Source organism: Eulemur rufifrons, chromosome 29 (genome assembly GCF_041146395.1).
Source record: "Eulemur rufifrons isolate Redbay chromosome 29, OSU_ERuf_1, whole genome shotgun sequence".
Taxonomy (NCBI): domain Eukaryota; kingdom Metazoa; phylum Chordata; class Mammalia; order Primates; family Lemuridae; genus Eulemur; species Eulemur rufifrons.
Window position 1 is genome coordinate 63,398,016 of NC_091011.1, and position 20,970 is coordinate 63,418,985.

General features: G+C 40.2%; 1 protein-coding gene across 1 annotated transcript in view; it reads right to left on the minus strand.

The window, feature by feature from the left end:
- The window catches only part of SLC26A3 (solute carrier family 26 member 3), a 37,004-nt gene extending 16,876 nt beyond the window's left edge, over nt 1–20,128 (minus strand). Inside the window, exons 1-11 of the mRNA XM_069461945.1 lie at nt 20,070–20,128; nt 10,142–10,358; nt 9,500–9,639; nt 7,989–8,099; nt 7,565–7,737; nt 6,101–6,265; nt 4,735–4,887; nt 3,981–4,063; nt 601–748; nt 376–489; nt 194–271 (exon numbers count right to left, since the gene is read on the minus strand). Of these exons, the coding sequence (XP_069318046.1) occupies nt 194–271; nt 376–489; nt 601–748; nt 3,981–4,063; nt 4,735–4,887; nt 6,101–6,265; nt 7,565–7,737; nt 7,989–8,099; nt 9,500–9,639; nt 10,142–10,272 (1,296 nt within the window). The 5' untranslated portion in view covers nt 10,273–10,358; nt 20,070–20,128. The remainder of the gene's footprint in view (nt 1–193; nt 272–375; nt 490–600; nt 749–3,980; nt 4,064–4,734; nt 4,888–6,100; nt 6,266–7,564; nt 7,738–7,988; nt 8,100–9,499; nt 9,640–10,141; nt 10,359–20,069) is intronic.
- Nucleotides 20,129–20,970: the final 842 nt, after the last annotated feature.

Sequence of the window (20,970 nt, forward strand, 5' to 3'; positions counted from 1 at the left end):
CCTAATGTTCATAACATGCTGCCAGGGGAAAAGAAACATTTTTGGTCCACAGCGTACTGGCTAAGAAGAGTATTTAAGAGTTTGTAGTTCCCTCATTTTCCCTAGTTTAGTTTGTGCTGTCAGAGTTTAAGAACCAAGGTCCTTGATACATTACCCAAAGGAGAGATGTTATCCAAGGAGAGAGTAGTGTTACCTTTTGTAGTGGCTCCAGAAGAAATCCAACGCCTACAATGACAATCAGCACAACGACAATGGAGATAAGTCCAGCAATCTGTAAAGATAAAAAAATTCTCATCACAAACTCCACTTTTCCCCTGGCTTAGTTTCCCAGTTACCAACGCTAGGACGGCCCTTGCAGCAGAGATCTTGAAATACCTGCGTTTTGCCTCCTGTGCTCTCCTGAACCGCTGATCTGGAGAGGGCGGTACTCCCCGCAAATCCTCTGAATGCTCCGCTAAGTATGTTCCCTATTCCCAAGGCTATTAACTCCTGGCAGCAGAACAAAGAGGAACCTTTTTTAGAAATGGCACCATTGATATTACGTTTACAAAATATTATTTAAAATTGTCTAATTAGACCCAGGGTAGGTTGCATACTTGCCTGACTGCCATCAAGCTGGTAATCGTGTTTGAGGGAATAGACGCTGGCAACCGAAAATGCCACTGCAAAGGCAACGATTGCAATGCCGAAGCTATCTCCTATGGTTGATGCGAAAATCGTCATGTCAGGTGTAATAGGGGCCTCAAATCTAAAATTGAAATGAAACAAGTCTGAATATCACCAACCTGCTTAGAAACTCATATATTAAAATCGTTGGTCAAATCAATGAAAGAAGGCAACTTAGGCTGAGCTGTGCCTCACTTTGAAGCATGATTTACAAGAATTTAGCCCCACTGAAAACTTTGGAATCTGCTATCTTGTTGTTGAAAAGCAATACTGCCTGAATTTGATAAAAGATTGCAAATTCAATCCAATGATAGTCATTAATTAGATATGATTTTGCCAGTATAACCACATTGTAATGTACATGTATATGCCTATTAGCTTCATGTAAAATGTCTTAGATTCCACTTGCATTGTTACAATGGGTTGCAAAGCATCACTCACAATGCCTCCAACAGTTATCCATGGATGAAGGGTCTTTGAGCAAACATAATTCTGAGACAAGGAAAGCAAAAACGTCTTCTCCCCATTGATAACAATAACCATTCATGGGAAACCCCTGGCAAACAGAAGGGTCCTGGACTCTGCCCTGCACTCCCCAGAACTGCTAGAGCCAACCATGGCCCCGATGGGGAGTGGGTTTCACTTTAAAGTGATATAGTGTCGGAGAAATTTTCAACTCACACGGGATAGTTCTGCACTTATGCCTCATGAACTCAGAGCAGTGAAATTACATTTACTAACTGCTGGGTGCATGTATCTGAAATTCAGTATCAATTTACTGAGATACTCAGCTCCTATAGACATCTGTTTCTGACCTAAAACTTACTGCAAGTGGGTTAATTGGATCCAGTCAACTTTTGCTGAATTGCTGTTCCATGTTTGTGAATATCTATGGTAGTACATTTTCAGCTCTAATTTTGAAGAAGTGCTATTATGTCACACTCTGTTGCCATTATAAATCCAAAAGTTAACTGAGAATGTTGCTTTATTTTTTAATAACCAGGACCCTATTATTCTTTTGGTCTGGCCTCGAAACACCATAGACAGTGATGTGATGGAGATTTACAACCTAAAGACTTGGGTTCATTTCCTGGCTCTGCCACTAACCCTCTTCTCTGAGCTAGTTTCCCCATTTGTAAAGCAAGGATAAGAATACTTGTTCTTTTTCCTTCATAGTTTTGTCATAGGCTCAAATATAATAATACATGTGAATACTATTTATACACTGTAAAGTACAAAGTGCCTGTTAGCTATTATTATAGCTGTGGAATCTGAATATATCATTTGTGTTTCCTTTCTCGTTTCAAGGAGCACTTTTCTTCAGCCAAGTTATTTGCATTTAGTGTGTGAGACTTCACAAAATAACTTCTAAGGTGACGTACTCATTGACAACAGATTAGCAATAATTAAGAATCATTACCTTCCAATTATATTCTACTTGCAATCAACAGAAATTTAAAAAGCCCACTCAATCATCACCCAGAAAAAATGGAAGCATAAAAAGCACGTTAAATGCCTAGTACCTCATTTAGGTGTTAAATTGTAATGACAGTGGTGTAGTTTGAATACCCATTGTAAGCCAGACACTTAAGCAAGTCACACTATTAACTCACTTAACCCTTACAAGAATCCTATGTGGTTGCTATTGTTTTTAGCCCCATTTTTACAGCCAAGGACATTGAGCCACAGAGTTTCGTAATTTGTCCAAGTTCAAGGAGTGAGTCAGAATCAAATCACAGGCACTCTGCCTCTAAAACAGGAAGGTTATACTGCCTCTCACTAGAGTGTAATGGTTAATAAATTCGGGCTACCCCCTCCCCTACGCCACATGCCTTGTGGTGCTTAAACCATTGACATTTAAAATACCTTTACTAAAGAAGACTATTATTTAGGTCTGTAAGATTTAATTCAGTGATCTTAAATTTATCTTTTATTTTGAAAATCCTTCTGAGAAACCGGGTGTGGTGGCTAACATTTATAGTCCCAACTACTATAAATGTAATAGCTGAGGGAGGCTGAGGCAGGAGGATCACTGGAGCCCAGGAGTTCGAGGCTCCAGTGAGCTACGATCACACCATGCTAGCCTGGGCGACAGAGTGAGACTATGTCTCTAAAAACAAAAACAAAAACAAAACAAACCCTTCTGACAAGATTCTCTTTGATTTTGCATTTATTTATTTTTCTATATTGGTTTTTGTCCCTCAAGACATTTAAATAAAGTATAATCACTTGAAAGGTACAGGGTGGAGGGAAACCCTAGAACTAGTCTTTCAGTTTCAGACTAATTTGCACTTTAAAAGTTTTTAAAGTAAAAGTGACTTTGAGATTCATTAAGGGTAACACATGAAGATCTGGTAATAAAAAAAGATATATGTATATTTGGCTTTAAAAGAGTTTGGCTGTTTTTAAGACAGTAATACATATAAATGCCGATTTCTGGAATTCTCAAATACTTGTTAAGGATGGCGAGGGAGAGAGGTCTTTAAAAAAAAAAAAAAACACAAAATAAAACAGGAAAACAACCTTTCCTTGGTAAGTAAGTTGGAAGAAACTGATACTATGGTTAGAGGAAAGAGGGCACAAAACTGGATCTTCCCTCTCAATCTACTAAATGAAATACATTTAAAATTCCTTGTACAATCTGGACTTCCCATCCTTTTGCAGAGGTAAAAGTTGCTCTGGCCTTGTTTTGAATTTGATCATGATAAAGGACAGAGTGTGCCTATCTGGATTGCTCAAGCGGCATGCCAGTATTTCTTCGGTGTCTCTTTTGAACTTTTGAAACTTGGCTCCAGGAACCTCAAAGAAAGCACTACTTATTGTTTATAGTAATTTATGGACAAGGAAATCTGGTTTCACTTGGTGCTCCTTGATGAGGAGAAGTGGTTTATTTTGCCTAGTTTTCTACTCTCACTACTTTGCTGACTTTTATTTATTTATTTATTTATTTATTTTTTTCAGGGCTAGTTGATTCGGCAGGTGAGTTGTTACACACTCCTTAGCGGATTCCGACTTCCATGGCCACCGTCCTGCTACTTTGCTGACTTACTTTCATATGAGTTCCTGCTGCTCTGAGTCCCTGCATGGTCTGGTTTGTGAGATCTTCTAAAAGAAACTTTCTGATATTAAGAACTGTGGACCTTGACATTCTCCGTAGCTCCTTCCTAGAAGGAGAGAAGCTAGACTTCCTCACAGATGCAGGGTGCAGGGAGGGTTCTGACGAGGATTAATGCGTTTCAGATTATACGTCTCCTGTAGCTACTGCTTACTCTCTGCTTAGTGCTTGGAAATGCCATTGTAGGAGACCCACTTACCCTCCTTGCATGTTCCCAACCACAGCCACGTTAAACTTGGTTTGGAAGTCACAGCCATAGGATATACCTGCTGCAATCACAGTCTGCAAAGTTGTAAATTGCCCAAGTTAGAAATATGAGATGCAACTTAGAGTCTTGCTTTGGGGAAAACAAACAACAAACAAACACACAAACAAACAATTGCCAAAACCCAACCTCGGACCTGTTAAGAATCTCCAGCCCAGGCTTTGTTACCTTTAAAAAAGTTCTGAGGCAATTCTAACATGCCACCAGGGTCGGGAATCACAGCTGTAATTCAAATAGATCTATCACCACATCTTGCTAAAGGTCTTGCTCTCTGCACCCTCCTTGTCTTACATGAAAAGAATAAACCCAAAATCATAAGAGGAAGTTATTAAATTCTGAATGAATAGAAAATCATACTAAAAATTATGCCTAGAAACTGCAGAGGTGGCCTCTGCCCCACCAAAACCTCCTGATCTACAGGTCGTGAAGTGTATGCAACATATGAACACTAGACTAGCTATGAAAGAAAATCATAAAATGGGCCGGGCGAGGTGGCTCATGACTGTAATCTTAGAACTCTGAGAAGCCCCGAGGCAGGAGGATCACTTGAGGTCAGGAGTTTGAGGTTGCTGTGAGCTAGGCTGACGCCACGGCACTCTAGTTTGGGTGACAGAGCAAGACTCTGTCTCAAAAAAAAAAAAAAAAGAAAGAAAGAAAAAGAAATGAAATTCTTAAAATGATCATTTACCACGATGAATTCAATTGGGATAGGCACTGGAAGTTTGTCTTTGAAGCGCTGATTCATTTCTTTAGCCACAAATACGATGAGCAGGACAATCAGGGCCGTCACGAGGTCTGCAACATTAGTTTTCTGTATTTGTGAGAATATGGACACTAGTGTCTGTAGTTATAAAAACAAAAAAAGCCAAAGTCCTATATTAATGTATGATTTGGTTACAATGCTTATCTGCAAATAGGTAATAAACATTGAAGCAAAAGCACTGACATAGAGTGATAGCGGTTTGCTGTTCTGTTCATGTTAACCAAGAATGTGAAATTGTAGAGACTAGCATGGAGATATGAGAAGGAAAAGTTAGCATAGTGTAGGTGACACACTGGTTTGAGGAGGCTTCCAGCATTTTTGCCGTGAATCTCTGGCCAGTGTCAAATTTTGTTGGATGCAATGGGTCTTTTCTGCTTCTGGGTCTCTTTGGCCATTATTTTTTATTTCACAATCATTCCTACTATTATGTCCAGGGAATAACTTCTAATCTTTAATATTTTTTATTAGCATGTATCACCTTAATTCCTGGCCTTTTGAGGAGGGCTTAGACACTTCACATTTCTTAGCTGACTCTCCATGTCACTTTTGGAAAACTGTTTCCTGGCTAACTAGGAAACCGCGCACTATGCATGGTCTTACTTCTTGAAGCCAGTTGGGTTCCATATCCATGGGCCCAGGACAGATCAAGCAGGCCCAAGCTGGATCCCAACTTGCATCTAGAACACTCCACTTCTGGAATAGTTCTGGAGGGGAGTGAGAGAGCATTGGTTCCAATTTGGAGCAAGTTCTGTCTCAGACTCCCAAGGATGGTCTTGATAGAAGAACTCAGAACACTATCTGTTCTACTTCACATCTTCTGGAGGAGGGGAGAATCATTGCCCTAGCTACATATCAGTCAATTTCCTTTTGCTTTCTAAACAGGGATGCATCAAAGGCCCAAGAACTGCAATTCTCGTTCTTTAGAATTTTTGAGAAATAGGAAAACATTACAACTCAATTAGCAAATTTCTCTCAAAATAAGATTTTGAGAAAATTTTAAAAATTTGGGACAAAATAATAAAGCTTTTGATAATAGACTTTTTTTTTTCTTTTTGAAAATACTTGAGTCAAATCTAAGAAAAGTGTTACTTAATTTTTATTGTTAATGTTAGCTGTATGGTAGATGTGTTCAATTTTTGCTGTTGTCCTATTTGCTACTTTTTCTTAATGTGAATAAATTTCACAACCTGTAGTTAGGTTCCATGGCAAAGGCACTAAAGGAAGGTTCTTCAGCAAACACAATGGTGAGTTTCATGCATTTCAATATTTTTTAAGCAAAAGAAATACTTACTTTGAAAAGTGAAAATGGATCCGTGTGTGATGGGACTGTCAGCTGAAGAATGAATTTGAGCTGGGAAACCAAAACATGAACGGCAGCAGCAGTGGTGAAGCCACTGATTAGGGACTCAGATAAGTATATCACTACAAATCCGATCCGCAGAACCCCCAGGATCAACTGGAAAAAGAAGAACAAAAGCCTTTGTTAGTGCAGATAGGAGTATACCTCAGCAAACTAAAGGATCAACATTGAAATGATTCCAAATGTAAAGACTCAACCTGTAGGTACATGCCTTTGAGAAGCAGATGTCTCTGCCTCCTGAATACACCCAGGGTTCCTCCCTCTCCTTCCCTTCCACCCCATCTCCCAAGTTGACTGTTACATCGTGTTCAAATAGGATGTAAGTCTAGTACGTTCCCAAGTCCAGTATCCCTCCTTATCCCCCCACACATATTTTTAGGAAGGACTCACTCATATACCTTTCACAGCAAAATCTTATCTAGCATCAGCCCTCATAAAATTGCACATGTAATTTTAAGTTACACTTTCTAGTCACTGTATAAGTGAGTGTCTATTCATATTTCATCAAAAAATTGTTCAACTTGCTTAAGAAATACCTAACTGCATGTTGGACATCGGAAGTGCTCCATTTTAGCTGGGGGATAGGGTTGTTAATTCCTTCCCCAACGCATCATTGTTTTGCAAAAAACTGAATTGGATGGATTCTCCTTCTCTTGGATATTTCGTCTATCTTTCCACTTATGTCTCCAGAATGCGGCCAGAGCTGTGGGTACACAAAGTCCAGCTGGGTTCCATTTCTATACTAGGTTTAGAAATATATTAAGAACTAATGAAATTGTCAATAAGACACACACTTATATCCTTGTAGAAATTGACTTTTCTTTCTTTAAGAAATGGTCTTAACCAATAATATCATTAACCGTAAGCTTAGGCAACATCCCGAAAAGTCCATTCAGCAATGGTGTCAGGGTATGGCTTGGGAGTGAGGTTTCAGGCTCCACTATAATCTTGTTCAGCTTTCCTCATGTCTTTGATATGAACACCTTGAAGTGCAAAGCCCCCATCCCTTCCAACCAGATTATAGCCTCTGAGGAATTAGAAAAAAAATTCAAAACCACCAATGTCACTATTACTTGCATACAGTTATGTTTCTTGACTCTATCAATTCCCAGGCATTTTATTGAATTAAGCAATAATAATTTCATTCCTCACTACTTGTGCCTCCCTGTTTCCATTGTTCCTTCTATCTAGACTCACATTCACTCATATTTGCAATGTGGATCCACCACTCCCCATTTGGTTGTGATGCGTGACCCTTCTTAAATTATTTCCTGTGGGCCACTGAAGGAGGGCCACAAACCAAAGGGAAGATGGAGAAGGATAGCAGGAGGGAGAAAAAACAGAAAGATGTGTACCAGCAGATTGGGGTGGTAGGCTACATGAGAAAGTGCTCACCTGGATGATTCCAGAAATCACTGTGACTGTTGCAGCCACCATCACCTTCTGATCCATTGATGACGAACTATCAACTGCTGAACTATTTGACGATTGTGTAGTATTCGTACTGGCATCTGTGGCCATGCTTGAAACTACTGCTCCCAACATCGTACTCAGAATTGGAAATGGACCTAATTAACAGCAGATGAATTGTGGTAAATATGTGCCTCCTTAAAATATATTGTCTTTCAAGCACAGTGTGGCATCTAAAAAGCCTGCCATCTATGGCCCTGCCCTCCTTCCCAAACCCCAGTCCTAATTCTTACAGGAGACTATGACTCTTCTCCTGGATTATGCAGTTTGGAATTGATACAATGTATGGCTAATAAAATTCATAAAGAAAAAGCAATGTGAGCATTAATCAGCCCAGTAACTGACTTACCCACAGATATGTGTCTAGAAGTGCCCAAGAAAAAGTAGACTATGCCTGGGAAAAAGGCCGCATACAGCCCATAGATTGGAGAGATGTTGACCAGCAGAGCAAATGCTAACCCTGTAAACACACAAGCAGCAGGGTCCTTATTTTGTATAAGAGGAATCATAGAAGTTTTCATCAGGTTCTGGTATTTAAGATTGGACCTTAAAAAAAGTTACTTTATTAACTCAAAATGTATCAAAGATGGAACTGTAAGAACCGAAACTATACAAAGTCTTAGAAAAGAAAAAATAGGTACTAATCTTTGTGACTCTGGATTAGACAATGGTTTCTTAGGAATGACACCTAGAGTATAAGCAATCGAAGAAAAAACAGATAAATTGGACTTCATCACAATTAAAAAATGTGTACTTCAAAAGATACTATCAAGAAAGTAAACTGATAACCCACAGAATGGAAGAAATTATTTGCAAATTGTATATCTCATTAGGATCTAGTACTTAGAATATAAAAATAACACATGCAACTCCACAATAAAAGGACAAATAACCAAATTTAAAAATGGGTAAAGGATTTCAATAGACATTTCTCCAAAGGTATACAAATGGCCAAAGAGCACACGAAAAAAGAATGCTCAACATCATTAGCCATTAGAGAAATACAAATCAAAACCACAATGCAATGCCACTTCACACCCACTAGGATAGCTAAAATAAAAAAGACGGACAATAATAAGTGTTGAGGTTGCAGAGAAATTCAAATCCTTTTATATTCCTAGTGGAAATGTAAAATGGTGCAGCTACTTTAGAAAATAATTTAGCAGTTCTACAAATGATTAAACATAGAGTTACCATATTACCCAGCAATTACACATCTAGGGATATATCCAAGAAAATTGAAACATGTTCACGCAAAAACTTGTATACAAATGTTCAAGATAGCATTATTCATAATAGCCTCCAAGTAGAAACAACTCAAATGTCCATCAACTGATGAATGGATAAACAAAATGTGGTCTACCCATACAATGGAATATTATTTGTCCATAAAATGGAATGAAGTACAATATATGCTACCATATGCATCAACCTTGAAGATATAATGCTAAGTGAAACAAACTGGACACGTTACACATATTGTACAATTCCTTCTATATAAAATATCCAGAATAGGCAAATCTATAGGGCAGAAAGTCATTGCCAGAGGGGTGGGTGGAGGGGGGGATATGAAGTGGCTGCTAATGGGTAAGGGATTACTGGGGAGTGGTGGTGGTGAAAATGTTCTAGAATTATTAATAGTGGTGATAGAGGTACAGCCTAGTGGATATACTAAAAACCACTGAATCATACACATTAAAAGGGTGAATTTTATGGTACATGAACTGTATCTTTAAAAAGTTACCTTGTAAGGGGGGGGGAAGGCAATATACGTAACCTAAACTTTGGTACCCCCATAATATGCTGAAATAAAAAAAAAGATTCACATAAAAAACAAAACAAAACAAAACAAAAAGTTACCTTGTAGTACAGCTACAAGTCCTGTGCTGATACCAGAAACGATGTCACTGAGCAGCCATTCCTTTAGCCGATACCCAGGTAACCAAGATACAACGGGGAACAAAGAGAGGACAATTCCCTTGGCCTTTTGTGTGGAACAGCTGAAAACATGGAAAACCACAGGTCAGTCAATTAATATCAAATTTTAAGTTGAGTACTTAACTGTAGGTGGGAAATTGGTAAAGATGATAATATAGTAAAGATTAAATTAGTAATTTCATTTTCCCTATCATTCCCCTCTTTATCCGTATCAGCTGCTGCCTGGTCACCACCAAAGGAATAAAAAAAAAAAAAAAATGCCTGCTTTACTTAACCATAATAAAGCCATCATAAAGCCTAACTGTCATCCTCAGCTTGAACTGTGCAATATTTCACTGGAGAGTTTGCCTCTGTTCCCATCTGTTGGCTGTCTGATTTGGAAAGACTGTGTTGAGAGCTGAGATGGTGTTCATTTTAGACACTGCCTTTCCAACTCTGGCAGAGAGTAGGAGGTTTGGAAACCAAAGATCAAAGACTCCAGAGAAAGCAGAGCTTGAAAGCTAGAAAATTTAGGAGAAAGTGCTTCATTTATTCCTAATGCTAGTACTTTAAGATATATCTTACCTACAACATAATTTGAGATGATCCAGAAATGTCTTATGGTATCTGTTTTTCTTCTTATGTTCTTCCCCAAACGCATTTGAAGAATACACTGGCCTGGCCACAATGTACTGATTCCCAATGGGTTCGATCATTTTGCTTTCTTTGGGGCTGTGGCAAGTTGAAGACCTTTGGAACTATGTGGTGAACCCTTCTTCTTGCCCTTAGCAGGTTAAAATGCCTGAAACCAAACAGAGCTTGGTTCTTAAATAACTCAGAGATAATGTGATGCAATTTACAGATGAGTGAGCTCCGAACTGAACGTTACCACCTTTTGAGATCAAAAAAGGCAGGATTAAGGGACCTAGATTGTGTTTTGTGACAGTGATATCACTTTTTACTCCAATGAGCTGGATAAGTAAAGAAGAACTTTTATTTTATTTTTTAAAAAGATTGCCAAAAAGTAACGAAAATCAACTCAATTTACTAATCAGTGAGTCCACTTTTTACTTGTGCAGTAAGATCGTCTCATCAATGTTTTTCCTAGAAACATTTCTAAAGTTATGGCATCGGAATCCGGGGACAGATTAAATTTAAAGTCTATTTATTGCCTCTAACTTCAGTCAAGGCTGTTCCAATTTACCTATTAGAATTTTTATAATATCTTATAAAATACTTTTAATTTGTGAAATTCAGAAATATTATCTGTTTCAGTTATTTTCTTATTGTTTCTAGGAGTTAGATTATTTTACAATTTATAAGTTGGAAAAACTGAGGCACAAACTGGATATTATTTGGTTACTTAGTTCATAAATGGTAAGGTCTTTTATAAGGAAAAATCTTGGGCAAGTTACTTCACCTCTCTGAGCCTCATCTGTATAATTGGGATAAAGATACCCAAGTTTCAAGGTGAATGTGAAGATTAAATGAGGATGTTTCCAAAGCATCTAGCATTGTGCCTAGCATACAATAGGCATTTACTAAATGGTAGCTATGGTAGTTATTATTTTAACTATTAGCGTTTTCTGCACAAGATGTTTAATTTTTTATTCTTGTCTCAATCCTGCTTCTATTATACTTAAAAGGTCAATTTTACAAAACATTTTTATGCATGTTACCAATTTAGTCCTCATAATCCTTTGATGCGCTTACTGTTATTATATTATTATTATTACTATTATTTTCTTCTTACAAATGAGAAAATAATCACACACAACCCCAGCCCCCAACAAAATCTAAGTACTTTTTCTCAGATCATTCAGCTAATAAAGGGTCTGAAATGGGACCTGCATTTTCAGATTTCTTTGCTATTTTTTCTATGACATGCAGCTTCTTTATTGTCCAATAGGAACATAATGGAAGAACATTCCAACTAAACTGTTAGCATTTTTTCCCCTAATCTTGGTTCTGTATTACTACCCATAATGCCCAAGTTTTGTCCCTTGACTTAAGTCATGGTGTTTAATTGAATTATTTCACACTAGATTGTATCTTGTTACACGGTGCTCTCATATATCTCGTGGGATTTTCAGCATGTTTGCAGAGCTCAGGTTATAACCAGGAATCAGACGCTGGCCACAACTGCTGGCCTCACTTGACCTCCCTCTGACCACCCGTTTCTCCCCCCCAACCTGATTCCCCAGCTTCCTCCAATATCTTCTGTGCTGGCCTTCTCTGACCACAGCGTAGTGCTTCTGCGCCACCCTCTGGCTTGACCCCCCCCCCCAGAATGTGAGTCCCTTTGAGCTCAGTTATGACTTCTAGATCCCCCTTTGCTATTCCTTCTGAGTTCCCCACCCCTTCTGTCCCCAAGCTGCCTGTCTTCCCTTTTGTCCCTATCTCCTCTTCCATGTCCCCACCCTCAGTTCCACGGGTCAGAGCCCACTACCTAGACAGTATGTCCCATTATGGGAAGAACTTGCTCATGAAGTGGAGTTGGCTTGTGCATTGCTGTGCATAGCATGGATTTTTGTCCTTTTTGCCAAGTACCAGCAATATGGTTGGGGCATTAACAATTAAGATCTCCATGGTCAATAACTTCTGACATCTTGGATCTCTCCCAGAGGCTGTCTGGAGTATCTTTTGAGAACAGATTTAAATCCTGCGAGGGATGCAACGTAGCCAAACTGAGGATGAAGAAGACTCAAGCACTGTGTATTTTTAGTTCTGTCAGATGCTGCCATGGACGGGGGGGAAAAAAAGGCTTCTGTCCTTTGATTGCTTTGCTCATGTTTTTTTCATCAAGGAGTTCACAGAAACTATTAGAGTTCTTTTCCTTAAAAAAGATACTAAAGGAACTTTTTTTTTTTTTAACTGGTGGTTGTATGTTTTCTCTCTGCTAAGTTATAGCCCAGTTTTTTCCTTGCCTGTGACAATGAGGGCAGAAATCACTTCACTTCTCTTCAGCCTCCTTCCCTGAGGGTGGCCTGGCTCCCTCACTCCTCCAGCTGGATTGGGAGCCTGAGCTCCGGCCTTCTCGCTGCAGACTGGAAAACGCCTCCTCCTCACACCCAAGCGCTGCCTACAGGGGGTGTTCAAGGGCAGGAATCTGGGCAGCTTAAGAAATCTTTCCAGAATTTAGAGAGAGATCTTGAGGGCCACATTCCAGTCTTTTGTTTTCTTTCCTTGCTCCCATCCCTGTTTCCAAAAGCTGCCGCCTCAGATTCCCCGTGTCACAATGTGAGCCCCTGAACCAACCACCCCAATGGCACCTCTGCTGAAGAGACGCTCCAGATAGTCATAAATTAACATCATTCATTCTCTGTTTTGTCATTTCTGAGATTCTTGAGAATGACCTACTTTAGTTAGGAATTCAACAGCGATTTTTTTAACTTTTTTTTTTTTTCACCTGAACAAGCTACTTTTTCTCCAGAAATTTTTGGAAAACATTTTTTTGGTTCCTGGAATCACAATTCCAGTTTCAAATATTACACCCATATTAACGTATACCTTTTTGTGCTCCATCTTCATAGCTCAATTCTCTGCAGGTTCATTGGGGTGTCAGTGAGCTCGGGGGGATTGAAATGCATTCTCAGGGTCCCTTCCTCCTAAAAACGTTAGAACTCTGAGCCATATTTGTATATATTTCCACTTTTATGTGCTTTCTTGTGATGTGCTTTCTATAATGTTTTGGTCTGTAAGATATACATATAAAACATACATAGACACACACATGCATACATACATGTACCTACATACCTTGGCGCTGCAGTTAGCTTAGTGATATACATTGTTGTTCTTGCTCTTTTTTTTTATTTTTTTAAACCATCCTAAGTGAAGTTTCTTTTATTTTTTTGAGCAGAAATTTAATCCTAGGATTAATTTCTGAAGTTTGGTTTCTCAATTTAACTATTCCAGTTTATTAACAACTTTTTGATATTTCTAGGGATTGTCCTGTATACACCTCTGCTCCACCCCTCCAAGTTCTGCTCGTTTCCAGCCTGCAGCCTAAGCACTGAGGTCACCCCTGGCCTCCAGTTACTTGGGAATATCCCCATTCTGCCTGCCTTACTCTGTTGAGAAGTGTCTTAGGGCCCTGCATTTTCCACTCAGTCTTTATCTTGTCTGTGTTCCAATCTCTCAAGGGTCTTCCCTTGTTGCTGGGAAACAACTCATTTCAACCAAGATGCTCATAAGCAATGCTAGGATTGGACTTTAATTAGTGGCCATTTGAAAACTGGAGGCAAGCAAGCGCTCAGAGCGTCTCCCAGGCCCTCCCCTGTCACATTAGGTGCTTCCACACTTGCACGGGCAGCTCTTAGTGACGCCGCCGGTCAATAGCTGTTCAAGCTAACGAGGGTCTTCATAAAGACATTGCTGATGTCTTTATCATAAAATGTCTTTTTTTCCTTTGGGTATATGCCTTGTAGTGGAATTGCTGGATCAAATGATATTTCTGTTTTTAGTTCTTTGAGATATCTCCAAAGTACTTTCCACAGAGGTTGTACTAATTTGCAGTCCCACCAGCAGTGTAAGAGTGTTCCTATCTCTTCGCATCTACACCAGCATTTGTTGTTTTGGGACTTTTTGATAAAAGCCATTCTCAGTGGAGTTAGACATCTGTACTCAAATGTTTATGGCAGCACAATTCACAATTGCAAAGATGTGGAAACAACCCAAGTGCCCATCAATACATGAGTGGATTAATAAGATGTGGTATACGTATACCATGGAACACTACTCAACCATAAAAAGCAATGGTGAAGTAGCATCTCTTATATTACCCTGGGTGGAGCTACAGCCTATTCTTCAAGGTGAAGTATCACAAGAATGGAAAAACAAGCACCACATGTACTCGCCATCAAATTGGTACTAATTGATCAACACTTAGTGCTCACATGGAAGTAATATAAATCAGGTGCCAAGCAGGTGGAAGGGGGTGGAAGGGGGTGTTGGGGGTGGGTAAACTCACAACAAATGGGTGCGGAGCACACTGTATGGGGACGGGCACACTTGTAGCTCTGGCTTGGGTGCTGCAAAGGCATTATATGTAACCAAAATCTTTGTACCCCCATAATATTCTGAAGTTAAAGAAAAAAGAAAATAAGTAAATAAATTTGGGGGAAAAAAAGACATTGCTGAAAACGCCATGCTGTTCCTGAAATCTACTGAAAACACTCCTCCTTTCGTGAATCTCGATACTCCTGGGCCAGTCAGTGGAAAACCAGAGGTAAGGCAGCCATCTTTCGTCTTTCGTGAGTTTGTCCTTGGACAACGGGAAATACAGCAGTGTCCTGATAACTGTACTTGCGGGAGGGGACAAGAGGTGGGAGAACAAGCGGAACAACCGCTCCAGTGGGCACCTGGAGAGGGACTGGAAATCAAGGGCACATAAAGCTCCGCATTCTGGTTGGTGTCAAGCTGGGTGGAAGCACAGAGACGATGGCATCAGAATCGGAGAGGGTTGCAGTGGAAACTAGGAAGGGAGAGCATCCCAGCACTGGCGTTGGTAAAGGGAGGTCAAAAGAGAACAGAGGTTGGGGTGGGCAATGATTTCCAGTTAAATGCTACAATTCTTGTGTGCTTCAGTCACTTGTGAAACGGAGCAGGGTAATTAATTAATTAAGCTGTGTTATAGATGTATGTATACCAGAGGAGAGAAATAAACAGGTACATTATTATTCAGAACATGGAAAACTCTCCTGTGTTTCTCTACCATTTAGTGATAATGGGTTCAAAGCTATTAGCATCTTACGAAGCCTTCCGGATTGTTCTTGAAGCCAGAGTCATTCCCCAGAGAGAGAGAATAAGCTGACATAGAAGGTGTTTAAAGGTGATGGAACTGGGGAGGGTCCAGAGGGTGCGGAGGCAGTTCCCCCAGATACCCAAGGCAAGATGAGTAAAGGAAAACATTCTTGGCTTTTTTTTTTTTTGGCCAAAATTATGTGGATAATTCACACAACTCTAGTTCAGTGTCCCTAGTGGGCAAAAACATAACAGATGTCTTGCATTGCTAATTCAAGAAGTCTGTTTATGTGTTTTATCAAATTTTACAGTGACCTTATCTCCTAGGAACTTGGTTTTAGCTTAGTTTTAGTTTATGCACTAAACTTATTGTTATCGTTATTTTTCGTCAGTCCTATTACTGTTAGGTCTGGAGCCGAGAGAGAGACACATGAAGTCTCATGTGTAGCAAAATGCTGTTTGAGTATCTGGGTGCAAATGGGTGGAGGTGGAGAGGGGAAAACCTTGGGTTTTATGGAGTGTTTCTCAGGGATGGGGGGAGTAACACTACAGAGATAGGAGAGGGGGTAGCTTTGGTCCTTATCAGGAGGGATAGGAATGCCGGAGTGGCTGCAGCTGCCTGTGTCGAAGTTAGATTTATGACCTTGGACTCTCCAGACTCCTGTGGCTTTCGTTTCACAGGCTTTATGATATTTTTTGGGGTTCAGAAACCTAACAATTACTGCATTGCCCATAATGCTGAAAAACTAAGTCAAACCTAATTGAGTTAGGAGGTGCAGTAGAAAAGGGTGAGAATTTGGCAACTAAATAGACCTGGTAGTGTTAGGATCTCTGGCTCTTCTCGGGACAAGGGTTCCCTGTTTTGATGCTGTTTCCAGCAATTGCTCCACCTGGGAAGAAGGATAAGGGCGGGCACTCCATTTTGGTGTTGCCCCACCCTTAATCCTATCCCCAGCAACTACTACATCTGGGGAAGGAGGGAATGCTTTATCAATCTAAGAATTCCCCAATCCGGGCATAATATTTAGAAAGTGACCTACAGTAACCTAAGGGTAATTAATATGCCATTAAGCTTGAATCTGCATTGCAGTTCACCCCCCTACAGGTGGGCTTTCTTAGAGGGAGCTCATATATATGTAGATGGAATTTTGAGGAAAGCTGTTCATCATTTGATAACATCTTACACCTCCCAAGAGCCCCCCTCCAGACCGGGCTAATAAAAGGAAACAATCTGAGAAGCAAGGAAGTGAGCGTGTCAGTGAGCGAGTGAGAGGCAGATCCATTTTATTCTACAGTAAAGAGCTGCTTCTGTGAAACTGCTCCCTGCCTGAGGTTACGCCGTTGTATTGGCCTTGCCGGTGATTTTTCCACGAAAGGAGTCAGAGGACTGGGATAATAGTCCAGACTTGACTCTTTGGTGTGTCTGCTCATTCTTTGGCCAAGAGCATGTCAAGAACCGAGGGAAGACACCCACCCTGACATCTCTGGTGCAAGGATTCTGACAGTTTCCAATCCTTGCTTTGCCATTTCTTATGTTTGCTACAGGCAAGTGATTCGAGCCTTAGTGTTTCTAATGGCAAAAGGGGGAGACCATTATCTTCCTTGCAGGGCTGTTGTCAAGACTGAAGTTAAAGTATACAAAGAGAGACTTCTTAGCCTTAATTTCGTAGGAACAGCCTCAGGACTGAATTTAATATTGACTGTTTAGACTACACAACATGACAAAAGTCAGCTGGAACCTGTTGGAAAAGGTGAGTGCTGCCAAGTTTTCTATGACTTCATGTTTCGGCTCTGGTGTATCCCACAAGCTTCTTCACTCCTCCTCCACAGTTAGAGTAGGTTCCCAGCACACCATAATGTTTAACATGGTCATGTCTTGGCACACATTGTTTCCTTTATCTGCGTTCTTCTCCAACACCTGGTAAATTCCAATTGATTCCTAAAAATACTCAGCTGTCCCTGACTGCTAATTCCTTTATTGCTTCAACAAAACATTTATTGGCCTATTGTTAGGAACTCAGTTCCTAATATAGCTGTAGAAGATAAGAAAATGCTGCGAAACCTTCACGGATCCCCCAGATAGAGTTAATCATTACCTTCTTGCAAGCACCTTGTACTTACTTCTATTCTATATCATACAGTACGGTTATTATTAATGTTTCTCTTCCCTACAAGACTGAATTTCCCAAGGGCAAGACCAAAGTCTTAATCATATTTTCCCCTTTTGCATAGGTCTGTGATAGTAAGTACACAAGAAAGGTTGTTGAAATAAACTGAACTGTTAATAACTAGGTATCTAAATGAGTAGTCCTGAACTCTGAAGGTTCCGTACACAGGAGAAGGGCCCCAAATGATTGGTGCAGATAAGAAATGGAAAGAAGGAAGGAGAGTGTGGGTTTTGGTTGGGGAAAGTTTCATGAAGGAACTGTGGGTCTTGAGTTAGACCCTGAAGAACAGGTGAGTATGGGAGGGGTGATGAGAAATTAGAGGGGTGTAAGCAAATCATGTTCGAGGGAGAGTGGCAAATCCAAAAACTGCAACAGAAGGCTTTTGGAGCCAAAAGACTGAGCCGTTAGAAATTTTGGGATGAGCTACAGCAAGGCATTTCAGTCTCAGGAGGCTCAGAGAAGAACAAAGGGGATCCCTTTTCCATTTCTATAAGGCTGTGAGATGTTCTAAGCACTGTCGCTTTTCCTCCCTGAGTCTTAGCTTCTGAAGGAGGCAGAGGGGCCAGGCATTATTATCACCAACTTACACATGAAGAAATTGAAACAAGAGAAGATAAATGACTTTCCCAGGCATCTAGCTAGCAAGTGACAGAGCCAGGATGAGAAGCCACGTCTTGTGAATACCTGACTTTCTCTACTGTACACATTCTTCTCTGCTACTTGACATGTCGACAGGGTTGGGGGAGGCCGTTAGCCCCTATCCCCAAGGGACACTAGGCAAGAGAACAGAGCTCCAGGTGAGGCACCCTCAGTGCTCTTGCCCTTGAGCATAAGAGCTCACACCCTAACCCCCTACTCTCAACATCACACACACACACACACACACACACACAATGGGAGCCTGTGTAGCCTGCAGGTAAATGTCTTTGAGGTGACCTGATTTATTCTTCCCTCTGTTCCTCAACAAAGTGAAACAGAGGCTAGAGGAGGCTCTTCTTTTCACTTTGTTTGGAGAATCAAAGACCTTTATTGTGGAGAAGAGCTAGACTATGTTTTTACTTATTCATTCCAGTAATTTAAAAACATCGATTCTCATTTCGTGAACAGTTTTGTTCCTTAGGTGAATAAGAGCTACCTAGCAGGTATTTATACATCTGTTAATTTATTTGTATACTTACATATTCATTTATTCAGAGGGAGAAGGCAATATGTGTACTGTACTAACCCATTATAAAATGCTTGCTTCTGAAATCAAATAGTCGCTTCCTAATTTCTCTGTAGGAATGATCTTTACGTGGTTAACTTTCATGACACTGTTTCCACAAATAACAAATTTGCAGGCCTGGCACACTGGCTCACGCCTGTAATCCTAGCACTCTGGAAGGCTGAGGCAGGAGGATTGCTATAGCTCAGGAGTTCCAGACCAGCCTGAGCAAGAGTGAGACTTTGTCTCTACAAAAAATAGAAAAATTAGCCAGACGTTGTGGTGTGCACCTCTAGTCCCAGCTACTCGGGAGGCTGAGGCAAGAAGAACATTTGAGCCCAGGAGTTTGAATTTGCTGTGAGCTATGATGATGCCACTGCACTCTACCCAGGATGACAGAGACTCTGTCTCAAAAACAAACAAAAAACAAATTTGCTTTGGAAAAGAGAATTATTTAGTACAACGATATAATAAATTATTTCTTAGTTGCATATATAAGGAATGTTGTATAATCTTTTCTTGACATTTTAAAGAATGAAATAGATTTTATCTTGGTAGAGTCGGTAATCTATGGGATAAGTATGTATGTATGATATTATACATATTTTATATTATACAACTTGTGGCATAGGACACTGTCACTTTCCAGTGATGGTTTTTTTCTCTCTCTCTTCCCTTTCCACTGTCTATCCTTCTTGCTCTGATTATCTTTTCTCCTCTCCCTCTTTTCCCTTAGTCATTTCTCCTCAGAAAGTCTGGGGTGTCTGACAGATAAATCCTCACATTTGTACTCTGAACCAGATGACCTTTCTTTCCTGCTTTTTTTTTTTCCCTCAGAGAGATGAGGTTTCACTATGTTGCCTAGGCTGGCCTCGAGCTCCTAGGCTCTAGCAACCCCCTGCCTCAGCCTCCCGAGGAGCTGGGACTACAGGCATGTTCCACTGTGCCTGGCTAGGACCAGAGGGCCTTTCTAAGTCCCTTCTAACAGATGATTCTATCTCCTGGAGAAACTCTTTCCTAAAAGCCTGCTTTATTTGCCAACCTTCAGAGCAGATGATCTACCTACAAAGTCATATTTGGTTGGAGAACTAAGGAAATTATCTGAATAATTAAGACAAGAACCAGTGTTATCTTTGAAAAAGCTATTTATGCCTTAACAACACCTACAACCATTTGCTTGGTAAAGTAAAGGCTACCCAAATATTTAATTCATATTGCTAGTGCTCTAGACATGCACATATAGCCTTTTAGTGGAATCATTCAAAATATTCACAATCATGGAATAAATTCAAGAACATAACAGTAACTTCTAAGTAGGCTTTGATCAGGAAAAAAAAAACATTTTCAAGAAATAGACAACCAGTTTGAATAAAATAATCATAAATTTAGTTCCTACCTGATACACACTCAGGAGCTTCAGCAACAGTGGACAATTTTTGAGGTAAAGCAGCCCAGTTTTTAGAGACAGTGTCCATCCACTAAAAGGCTCTGTGTGCATCCATATGTATGGGGATGTCTATATATAGTTTATGTAGGGCAGTGGGCAAATTATCGTTCTGTCAGCTTTAATAATTAACTTTCATTAACTTTTACAACAATGGAAAGACTGCAGTGTGGTCTTGACCTTTGAGACTTTGATCCGCAGAAGTGATGCTGACAACAGCTTCCTCAAGTTCCTTGTGAGAGATTAAGCCACCCGTTGCACTTGTGTGCATGTGGATTTCATTGGTTTGCAGAGATTTGCACGGGAGATGTGCACATGAAAGTAAAAAAATAAACAAATCTTCTCAAGGGTTATCTCTCTGACATTTTTACCTATCAGTTTAGATGGGAGTTCCGAGGTGGTGTTTCTTGGCTGGATGACTCATAGAACTCTCAGGGCAGCCAAAGAGTGGCACACAATTTAACTCCCGGTATGATAAGGGCCCTTCTTAGGAACACTCTCCCAGCTCCCGGCAACAGGCCTCTGTCTGCGCCCCAGTTTCTGCCCTCACCAGTGCTCTGCCCAAGAGCAATAGACCCTATGTTGCTAAAGGCAGTGAATACTTTCAGCTCTCTTCTTATTTAGTCTCTTGGTGTTTGACCCTGCAAACTACTCTTCCTTGAAATGTCCTGTTTTTAAAACGTTAAAAATTTTATTTTTTAACACGCTTTTTCACCTCACACTTCTTTGCCAACTCCTCGTCTATCTAACTCTTTCTCTGGCATTCCCCAGGGTTCTGTCCTGGACTCCCTTTTCCTCTCTTTCGAGCCTCTCAGCGTCTCACGGCTCCCAGCCACGTACAGATTTCCAACTC